General features: G+C 37.4%; 1 protein-coding gene across 1 annotated transcript; it reads right to left on the bottom strand.

Annotated features, from left to right (window-relative positions):
* Positions 1–322: 322 nt before the first annotated feature.
* LOC113111389 (Usher syndrome type-1G protein homolog) lies at positions 323–8,747 on the bottom strand. Its single transcript, XM_026276049.1, has 4 exons — positions 8,408–8,747; positions 4,827–5,277; positions 3,443–4,018; positions 323–2,704 (listed from the first exon to the last, which is right to left on the bottom strand). The coding sequence occupies exons 1-4, from the start codon at positions 8,569–8,571 to the stop codon at positions 2,420–2,422; spliced, it is 1,476 nt and encodes a 491-aa protein (XP_026131834.1). The 5' UTR covers positions 8,572–8,747; the 3' UTR covers positions 323–2,419.
* Positions 8,748–12,081: the final 3,334 nt, after the last annotated feature.

Raw genomic sequence — 12,081 nt, 5'->3', positions numbered from 1 at the left:
TCTTTTAATCTACTTGGCAGAAGACAAAAGAAAGGTTGCAGCAAAAAAAAAAAAAAAAAAAAAAAGGCAGGAAGTACATTCCAATACTATACAATACACAGAATGCAGACTATTTAAAATAAAAAGAAACATCAAATACAGGCCAGTAATAATGACCAGTTTATTTAATCAACATTAAAAAAAAAAAACTATCCACAATTTGTCACTGAAAACATTGGCATTTGGCTACCCTGAAAATGAGTCTTGGGTCATATTTTACCTTCAAATCAAAATTAAATATCCATTTTTTTGGGTGAAATATGACATGACATAGTCAGGGACATTCGTAAAATATAAAGACAATATTTTGAGTTTCATGCAAGACTACAAAAGAAAAGAGGGAAGAGCACAGAATGGAAAACAAAACAATGTGCTTTATGAAACGATACAAAACAAAAGCGACATAAGCAGAATAAATTTCTTATGAATAATTAAGAGTGAACTTATGAATGATTTACACAGAAATGTCTGTATTTAAAAACAATTATACAATTTACAAAAGAAAAATGTAAGTTTCATGTTTGACAATGACTTTACAAAATATTTACATAGAAATTAGTGAACAAATGAGGACCAATCTGAGCTAAGAGCCAGTAAAACACACAGAAGCATAATTTTGTATCCAGACAGGTGCTGAACACACATACTGTCATGTAAGAAGGGCTAGCCGTGTGTAGTTGAATTGTCTGGAGATGGAGTGTGATGGATGGACAGATTAAATAACAAGCATTATATCAGCTTTCAGCATCAGCCTCTAAAACCTGCCGCACACCCATAAATGAGCAGACAGCAGAGGAACACGGCTCCAGAACAAACATCTCACCCACTGAGTGAGAAGCTTTGACCGCAGTCGATCAACAGAATCGTACATCAGTAAAACTGTACAAACATCAGGTGGCCAATAAAGGGATTTCACACACCCAAACTCCAACCACCTCTCAGCTGGAGTCCGTTATTACAGCATACAATCATCAGAATTTCACAGATGAAAACTGCTAATCACCCACATAACTTTTTATACAACTGAAATGTCTTTTGGCTGGATATTGATGCTGTCCAAAGCATATGTACAACTAAACACAAAAATTAGACAATGCTTGCACTTACAGTAAGCGATGAGCTAAGTTTGGACACATCTGTCCTTAATGTATGATCTTACAGACTTTTGGATCTAAACGATTCTACTTACTTAAAACAAAAAATTAATAAAAAAGAGAATTAGAGAAATCTGGGAAACAGAAACGCTGATAGATTTTTGCTCCACTGATAAATATATCAATTATCAAGATGGGTCATCATGCAATAACAAAGGCTTTTTCAATTGGTCTGAATTGTTAGAGTTGAAAATCATTGCAAAGCTGAAAATGCTAATTATCTCTGCAAATTTTAGTCCTAAAAGACTGCATCAATATGCAAGGCAATAATTCACAGGGTGTACCAGGAACCACGATATCTTTAATGAACCTCAATATGGAAAATAGCAGGTCAGATTAAAAATGTGTGTGCATGTGCATTCATAACAGCAACAATCAGCATATACTGTAGACTTAATTTTCCAAGCAGAACTTCTAGAGAGTGAGGTATACCATAGAAGAGCTGTATTTTCCCTCCCAACCACAAGGAGGCAGGCATTTCACTCACTCATGCACAGACACACACAATGGCTCAGCTCCAGATGCAGGTATAGGAAGCATTTAAAGAATGTGAACTGCACTGTGAATCCTGTTCTACCACATTGTCAAGCATTTCAAAGCGAAACAGGATATTTTATTAGCAAAACAAACAGGCTGGCACTTAATTTTGTCAATCTGGTATTGATCAGATGAGTGTTGCATTCCAGAGTGCAGTCAAAATTAATGAGTGTTTAATGAAGCTATTTGGCTATGATTAATATTATTCAATCGCCTGCAGCAGAAAAGCAAAGTCATTCCACAGGAAAAGCAAGTTACTATATGGTAGATTAGCGAACACATTGTCTCTATCTAGATTGTAAAGTAGTTGTTGTTGTTGTAGTCGTTATCTTTAGCTATTGGGTTGGGTGGATTAAGGGATTTAGAATATGGTCATGCATCAGTATGTGCTTTATAAGTGCTATTAAATAGCATGTTAAGAATATGCACGCTAATAAGCAACTAGTTATTGAGTTATTGATTCTATATGAGAGAATTAACATGGGGGAGAAATGCATGGGAGACTTGTTCATGCCAAATCTCAGATACATATTTTATTTGTATTTTTATGTTTTTTGTGGCGTGTTGTGTTGCTTAAGAAGATACAGTTCAACTAGTTCAAGGATGCTACTTTAAAAACAACTGCTTTTGCAGGCAACAAGAAAGTACACTAGATTTTTGGAGCAGAGTTAATAACAGACATACACACTCTACAGTACAGTGTCCTGCATGCCATCAGCTTCGTCCAGAACACTGTTGCGTCTGCTGCATGCATCAAGTAGTTTTTTACGAGGTCCGAGTGGAATGTGGATGCTAATAAGGTCCTGCTCAGAGCACAACAGCAACGCTTCCAGGTCCATCTGCTCTCGATGGAAGATGGAGAGGAAGTCACTCAGTCCCTGAGATGCCAGGAACACTTCTAAAGGAGCCGAAGATGGCTGAAACTCGTCATCCTCCTCCTCCAAGCCCAGTTCTCCTTCCTCCCACGGCAAATCCTACAGGATATTGCCACATATGAACAATCAATATAATTATCACAAAGCCCCTCTTCCAGATGTAGATGCAGTGCCTTCTCATAAACTGATTAGATCAACACATTGACACTTACTGATTCAGATTACCACATTTCTATCATGACAACTCTCCGAAGATTTTAGCATGGTAATGGATATGAAATTGTTAATGCATTCGATATTACAGTAGTTGTAGATTACTGGTGCTCCAGGAAATTGCTACTGCCGATGCATACATCACTATGATGCTGTACACAAATAGCATATAAAATATCCTGTAGCAGATCTGTACAGGTGGAGCTGGGGAAGGTCAGGAACTCTGAAAGTGCACTGCAAAATGCTCAAGTGAATACTAATCAGCCATTTAAATCAAAAGCAGTGTAGTGCAGGGATGGACAACGACAGGCCTGGATTACCACCATTGTCCTGTAGAGTTCAGCTCTATCCCAAATTAAACACAACTGCCTATAAATTTCCAGTAATCCTGAAGACTTTTTTTTTTTGTTAAATTGGGGATGAAGCTAAACTCAGCAGGTCAGTTATCCTCCGGGACCAGAGTTGCCTATCCTTTATGTGTTGCAAGTTCAAGACAAGAATCTAGTTCAGGGGTAGCCAACCCTTCTCCTTGAGGGCCATCCTGGAGAGTGTAGCCCCAACTCGAATTAAACACACCTGGAGACAAATGGAATTGGTTTGGTATCTGGTGATTCTTGTTTGTACCTGTAAGTTCTTCTCATGAAGACTCAATGAGCTGCCAATGCTGACTTCATCAAGACTTGGTGACTGGATCGGCAATCTTCCCTGTAAGCGGACATTTGGGACCTTTCCCACTGGTTCACTCCCTACTACACTGCCCTCATTCTGTCCCATTCGGAACAGCCCATCAGTCACATAATTCCGACGGAATACCATAGTACCGAGTCCTGGGCGGTTGAACAAAGAGTCTCTACCCGAGTCTGTACTTATTTCCGAGTATGCAGCCTCAAACAGACCCGGATCACTGAGTGCCCTTGAAACAGTGTCTACCTCATCATCATCATCATCATCGTCTGACCTGATGTCCTGTTTACCAGAAAACATGTTGCGGATGTTAAGCCGAGGGCTGGACTGCTGGCGTCGGTCCACATATGTTCCCTGCTTCAAGAACACGACGTCATTGCCCAGCTGAAGACCAGAGAGCGAGCGAATGCTCCTTCGCCCGTCTTCGGAAATCTTGAATGTTCCGTCGCCTTGCTTTTTCTTCTCAAGTCGCCGCTGGATCTTGGTCCTGCCTCTTGTTGTGGACTGAAGCGTTGCCTTTAAAAGGAAGTTCATAATGGTCATATTCTTTGTAATATTTCACACTGTATACAAACTTTGCCTCATACACATTTAGGCACGCGATTGAAGACTGACTACTCTTAGTGAACTAGCATGCACTGATGTCCACAGATGCATTATGCTACTCTAATTAAGAAGTATGGTTTTCATTTAACAAATGCTTTCTAAAGCAATATCCCAGGCTTTAAACAAGAAAATAATGGTGATAAATCACGTGGGGACTGAATCAGCAACTGCTACAATTTACTGCTAAGTGTTTAACAGAGTTCAAGTATATGGACACCTTCTTCTAAATTACAGGTTTGCATATTTTAGCTACACCTTTTATTAATGAGCATAAAGTTAAGTCATGCAATCACCATAGGCAATCATTTTTACTAAGATAGGACACTTCTCCATTGCACTACGATGATGCCCATGTGCAAAAAGGTCAATAAAGAAAACCTACCACCTTAACCCCAATGAACACCTCTGGGATACATTGAAAATGCAGAGTCTTATCGGAAACATGCTACACTCTTATTCGGGGTTGTCCAGTCCTGGAGGGCCAATGTCCTTCAACCTACCCAAACACACTAGCCTAGAAGTTTCTAGTGATCTTGAATTTCTAGAACTTGATTAGCCGGTTTCTAGTGTTTGATTAAGACTTGAGGCCCTCCAGGAAAAGGTTTTGAAACAAGGCTTTATAACTTGCTCATCTATATTGACCTAATGATTAGGTCCAAGAATTAAAGGTTTTATGATGAGTTTTTCTGGTTCTATGTTCTATTTTTAGGTACAGTACCTGTGAGCATGTCATGTTGGAGTCGAGGGTGTTGAACTGAGGGATCCTTCGACTGAGGGTGCTGCTGAAACTGCTGTAACTCATTGTATCCGACATGTCCATTGCAGCACTCTCTCTCAAGAAACGCTTCTCCATGCGTTTGTGATGCTTGTGCTGAAGCTTTTTACAGTTCTTAATACGTTTCTCGGCATTACGGAAGGCGCGGTCCTTCAGTTTGCTCACCAGTTTGGGATTGATGGTAGTCTGCTTGGCGGCGATAGTGTCCAGATATCGCACACAGTCCATCCGGCTCCTAGAGGCCGCCATGTCCAGTGGCGTGTGGTAGTCATTGTCCAAGCACCACACATTGGCACCAAATGACACCAGAAAGGACAGACAGTTGAGATGGCCATTAGCTGCTGCCAGGTGAAGAGGAGTGTTTCCCCAAATATCACATTTATCGGGATCTCCTCTGTGGACCAACAAAGGAACAGCAGATCGTTTACATTTAACTCTATAGTTTACATAGTTTATGGGTTTGTGAGTGACTGATACTAGTAATGATATTTAGAGAGCAGGGTGACTGATGGCCAATATAAAATACAATTTAATGATAAATACAAAATATTTATGCACAATGGTTATCTGATGATCTCAAGATGGCCAAATATTGTCTGATTAATTGGCCAACCCAATAAACTAATATATATAGGGGGTGTGAATACATTTGTATGTGCACGTGTGCGTGTCGGTGCATGAGTGGATGTCTTCACATTCGGTTATGTGACAAGGTGTTGATCTGAAAACGTAACATGATGCTTTGGAGCTCCACTTACCCACTGTAACACACATGTACACACACACTATGCACACTGCCTTCGTGACTCACCTCTCAAAGTCATTAAAAACTGTGCACCATGTAATGCATTCATCATCTGCATTGAAAGAGACCTGCAGTATTCATTACCAAACGTACTTTGCATATAATTGATTGTTTGCGCTTCATTCATTAGGCACCATGTTGATAATTTATTACATAACCCTGTTTATTGTATGTTAGTATCACATGGAAGGCATGTTAACCAGCAATCATGGTGTAAAGATGTATGCTTTCAATGGCCCGTCAACAAACTGAACCTTAGTTAAGACAAATGCATTTAAAACATGCTGTATATATACTCTGCATATTTAATAAGATGTCTGCCCTCACTAAAGTCCATAATCCAGTATAACCTCGGTGCTTAATAGGTATGAATGGCAACCACCCATTAGCAAGGACCAGCAGAAATTATGTGAGGTTTTATGGGACAATGTAGGGTAACAAAATTAAAATACTACAGAAAGCAAAACGTGAAAGCATGAGGTTTATAATGGTGCTGACATTAATGTTAGCAAAATGCCAACAGCCAAGGAAACACGCAGGCGGAAGAGGAATAGCCCTAACTCATTATGTTGACCTTTCACTGTCAACATTAACATCTTTCTCTCTGTCTGGCCATGTGTAAAATACCTCTCCATGAATGTGCATGTGGCCCTGAAGTGTCTTTAAAAAGCATTGTTTCAGCAATTTTCATTCTTGGATGGATCTACATACCTCTCCTCTCCAGCCATCTGACTCCATTAATAAATCTAATGCCCATGTTTCATAATCCATAACCAACTCCTGATGGATAAAATCAAGCAGCTGCCATTCATTTTTCTTGCTAAATGTTTTGTTTTACTCGGAAAATGGATAATTTTTTTTTTAAATGTGTCAAGTTAAACATGATTTACCAAAGTAAAAATCAGTTCTATAGAATGATGTGAAAATATAAGGAAAGGCAAAAACATTGTCAATTCCATGGGATCAATCCATGACATATAAATAAAAATCAAAGTGATTCTCTGTACTAGACACATACTTTGTGAAATGCTGAGTTGTTATAACTCAAACCGCAGTAGTCTCTCTTTGTGAACGTGTTTTCAGTAACAGATCTGGTTCATTTGGAGGTCTGGAGGGACTGATGTAGAACACTAATTAGAGAACAGTGAAGGTGTTCACAAAGCAGAACAATTAGCTTCTGTTATTAACCTGGTCATGAGATAAGAGCCAAGTTATTTAGATCTAATTACCTAATCAAAATTAAACACCACTGCTCTCTCCTAAAGCCAGTTATAAAAAGGAATAGAAAACTGTGCAAATATTAATTCCATCATGTTTCAAACCTACAAGATCATATTTTCAATGGAGCACAGAATGATATGTTTTTGAAGGAACTTGATGCAGCTTGTTCTTTATGTAAAAAAAAAAGAAAGAAAAACTGCATATGGTTTTGGAAAAACATGAGTGTGCAAAAAAAAAAAGAAAAAAAAGAGAAAATTGTTCCAGCTAGTTTGAGCTGAATGCTTCAGATATCTGTGGCATAACAGATTATTACAGTATTTATCTGCAACCCTCCTGCTTGCAGAGTTCTTAATTTATAATTGAATATAGACGTAGTACTTTTAAGCAGTTATAACAGAAGTGACTCTCAAAAGAAAACTATCATCGTTCTCTCATGTGACCTTTATTTTAACTAGCCCAGGACAGTAAATATGCAAATAAAACAGTCCAGATATCCATCCGAGAGAGCGGCTGGGTGGAGGGCTGAATTATCTCAGTGCAGATGTGATCTGATACAGGAGAACACAGAACTGCCATCCTGTTAATGAAACTGCATATGCCAAGACATAACAAGACCTGAGAGCATCATATATTATATTTATTGTTTTAAAAATGGAGAAACTCTTGACATGCTTCAAGTAGAACAAAATAGAAAAGGTGTTTTACAGACTAATGCAATAAAGAAGTACATATGGACATATGAAGTGTGCAGTATATGCATCACAAATCTTCTCTGAAAAATACTTCAATGCTGAGGTCTCAGAGACCCCATGCATTAAAAATCCAGAATGAAAGAAATTTTCACATACTAAGATTTTCAGATGGTACATTGTCGGCAAAATAATACTGTGTTTTTGGAGGAGTCAGTCAGACCCAACACAAGCTTTACAGATGTTACTACACTAGATATTTTTGAAATGAACATCGCTAGAATCTCAATAACAACTGTCTTCTGGAATTTGACTTCGCAAGTATGTGTCCCTGGGGCACAAAAGCAGTCATAATAAGTAGCACAGGTATGTTTGTGGCAATAGCCAACAATGCACTGTATGGGTCAAAACTATCAATCTTTCTTTTATTTCTTTTGAAATTTTTTCCTGTAAATATATCAGAACTTAATGTTTTATTAGTAATATGCATTGCTAAGAACTTCAATTGAACAGCTTTAAAGGCGATTTTCTCAATGTTTTTTTTTTTTTTTTGCACCCTCAGATTCCAGATTTTAAAATAGTTGCATCTCAGACACATATTGCCCTATCCTAACAAACCATACATCAATGGAAATCTTATATATTCAGCTTTCATATAATGTATTAATTTAAAAACCTGACCCTTATGATGAAAAATGTAATAAATTATATTATTTTCACGAGTCATTTGGTTTAGAAAATTAATGCATGAATAATTATTTTATATATATATATATATATAGCTCATGAATAATGAATGCATCACTCACCCTCGCGCCACCAGCAGTCTGAGCGCGTCCAGGTTGCCGTGGTGCGCGGCCCAGAGCGTCGGCGTCATCCCATCCTCATCCGGCGCGTTCAGATCTTTGCGCGTCGCGTCTTTCAGCAGGTGCAGGTGACCGTCTCGAGCCGCCCGGTGGTATTTGTCGTTCATGGCGGCGGTGGCGGCTAAGCCCTCTTATCCCGGCTCACGGACGCTCATTTGGCGTGATTTCACGTGCGCTCCTGGCGTCTCCACTCGAGGGACTGCAAGCACGCTCACGCGGTTGCTATGGGAGGAGCCCCATACTGACCACGCCCACTTTCGGTCAGCGCATACCTGACAGATGAGAACTCGGTGACACATTCAGGTAAAATCACACTCTGTTACAAGTACATTATTATAATCATAACATTGATGCAGGGTTTGATGTAATGATTTGACTTGAATGGCAATTATATTTAGATAAAAACAAACAAAACGATTAAAGCATTGTAAATGGCTAGTTATATGTTGCAGTGTTGAAGATACTGTAGGTACTTCCTGTATTTCTTCAATAAAATCAATATAAATATAAAATAGATTATTTATATTTTATCCAGCCTTTAAACTTCTATTATTCTCATTTGAGGTGTCTTACTTTCTCCTCCCTGTAGCTGAGAAACTGAATACACAAACATTAAACTAATCCAGTCTAAACATAGCCAAACCCTTCTGTGACCTCAGCATAACCTCATCCCAGCACATCTGATCAAATACTCGGCTGTTAGTCATGGGAAGCCTGGACATGTCATTCTCACTTCTAAGACTATTAAAGGTCTATTGAAAGTGCATGCTATTCTAACTTCATTAATTTAATGTTATAAATTTTGTAATTTGAGGATTACTTACTTATTTCTCAATTTCCTCTGTTCTAAGCGCAAGCATAACTAGAAACACTTTTATAATTTAATCAATGTATGATACATTAAACAAATTACGTAAATATCCTGTTTTATTCAGAGATAAAATATTGCCTATTCAGATTATGCAGCACTTCATGTTGATTTTAACAGGCTTCTGACATATATTGCCATTATCTTGGATACAAAAAAGTAGACAAAATGGCATTCAAGAGTTTTTGTAGCATTTCTATACACCCTCCACACAGAACACTATTACTATATATAAATCAACACACTCATCTCACTGCTCACGAGGTCAGAGACCTGAGGGTCATGTGTCCATCCTCACGGATTTGGATTTGGAAGAAAATGAAGCATAATGTATCAGAAACAACACAAGTACAGGGTTCAAAACCACACCCAAAGTCCGAGATTAAAATTAAAATGAAATTAAAACATGTTAAACAGAAATCTGTTAAAACCAACATGACAGAATGTTGCATGATTTCTAATGATCCAACATTAAACTGGATATTTTATGAAAAAGAAAACGAATATTAACTACTGAAACAGTGGGCAATACATTTGTTATAGTATTTATTAATCTTTGTTAACATCAGTAAATAAAAGCAATTATTAATTGATAGCTAAGGTCCACTAAATAATCTTACCAGATATAATGTTTTCTGATTGACTTACTGTATTTGTAAATGGTGAAATTAGCATCAACTAAGATTAATAAATGCTTCAGAAGTATAATTATTAGATTATTTGTTTATGTTAGTTAACACAGTTAATGAAACTAATGTTAACAAATGGGATGTTTATGTAAAGTGTTCCTGATGAACTCTTTCAGTGTGTGAATGATGTTGTATGTGTGTGTCTCACTTGTCAATGCAGATTTTCTCCACCTGAGGCAGCAGAACCTGCAGGAGTCTCATTATAGTCTACAGAGGGAGTTTACTCTTCCAGGAGAGGACCTGAAAGAGAGCAAGCAAAGATTAGATGCTTTTTTTCTGAAAAAAAAAAAGAAATAAAGAAAGAAATAGAGAGAAATGTTTATAAGGTCCTCACAAACTTTAGTTTAAAATTGAAGGGTTTTATGACTGACTCAGTCTGGAGTAGGAGCCCAGTCCAATGAAGACGACACGTGTTTCGGACTTCCATCACAATCCTCTATTTCAGACTTCTACGGAATTAAATTTTTTTTTTTTTTTTTTTTTTTTTTTTACTGATATGGACAGAACAAAGTAAGACAGATTAAATGTCAGGGTCATCAGTGATGCAGTACCTGCTCAGTACCTGCACATGACGTGTGTCTCAGAGCTGTGATCTGATTGGCTGAGGGTCGAGTCACTCTGCTGCAGTAACAGTGTCGCTCCATCCTCAGAAACTTGTGATGTTTCTGTTAGTTTATCAATGCCTACAATATAAACCAACATTTTATATATTTTTAATGCGATATGTTTTTAACGTCAGCAGCAAGGCCATTTTTATGGCGAGAACACAGTGTGTCAATTAAACACTGACAAAATCTACAAGAAAATATAAAATCCATTTAGTTGATACTTTCAAATAATACATCAGTTAAGCATCTCAGAATAAAAACATTTGTAGAGAATTTTAATAAGCCGACAAACTGAGTGTTACATTTAAAATTCCACAAACAATTTGTTTGCATGCAAAGTTGGAAATAATTAAAAATCAGAATATTGCGTATTTCCAAATAAAACCATTTCCAGCCCATGTGTTCAAGAGCATAAAATTACGACTTCCTGGAAAACGACTACGTTCGTAATGACTAAAACTGGGGAAGCTGTGACTGTTTTTCTAAAAAAAACACTGTTCCTCAAAATGTGCAGATGGAATACTGTAACAAACACTGTAATGCTGTCTTGTGTTTGGAAAAGCAATCATGTGACAGTTCTGGGAGGGTAATTATAGCAAATAATTTTGATGACAAACATTTAAGAATGACTAAAACAATATTAGAGATGTTTAGTTCAGGTATGATATGTTAAAGTCACAAGTTTTTTTGTTGCATCTCAAATAATTTATTCAGTAAATGCATTTTCACTGTAGTTTATGCAAATATTTTCTTTTGGATAAAGAAATCATCCGCCTCGATTGCATGCATATGTTTTATATTTAGTGCATATTTGATGATTTTATGCACTTAATACATTTCCATCCAGCTTTTTTAGCACGTCTCAAAACTTGCATTAACGTAGATGCAAACAGCTACTGGACTGTATAATAGTCAACATACTGAGATGGAATGGTGCAAGTGTGTATGCTGAAGTGGGTTACGTACGTCAAGGAAAAAAGAAAACCTGGTGATGGTCAACAAGTGAGAAGAACAGGAACCACGCTGTTGAGAAAACCTCCAGCAGGTGTAGTAGTTTGTCAGCTGCTACCATAGACAGACTTTTCAGGAAAGAAGACACTGAAAAAACATCAGAACTGATTCATCAGTAAGTGAAAACAATCTCTCAAAACATATGTACATTTTAACCTTGCTAAACATTGACTATAATAGTGAGCAGACAGTCATACAGGGGCTGCAATCCCATTGACATTTTCCCCTGTATCTTCTTTGCATTACATTAAGTGCATCTTGTCATCTAATTCACAAATTTAGGAAAACTGTAAAACATGTCAATGGCCCTAAATGCCTAATTTTCTAATAAAATACAACGTAACATTTTTCCTTGATTTTTATCCTCGACACAATTATGGTGATTATTGAGAATTAAAACTTAAATTCTCATCCCCTGTAAAACAGTAAGAAACTAGTAAA

This window comes from Carassius auratus, chromosome 12, assembly GCF_003368295.1.
Source record: "Carassius auratus strain Wakin chromosome 12, ASM336829v1, whole genome shotgun sequence".
NCBI classification, from domain to species: domain Eukaryota; kingdom Metazoa; phylum Chordata; class Actinopteri; order Cypriniformes; family Cyprinidae; genus Carassius; species Carassius auratus.
The sequence above is the reverse complement of the archived record's forward strand: the minus strand, read 5'-3'. Positions and strand labels throughout refer to the sequence as shown.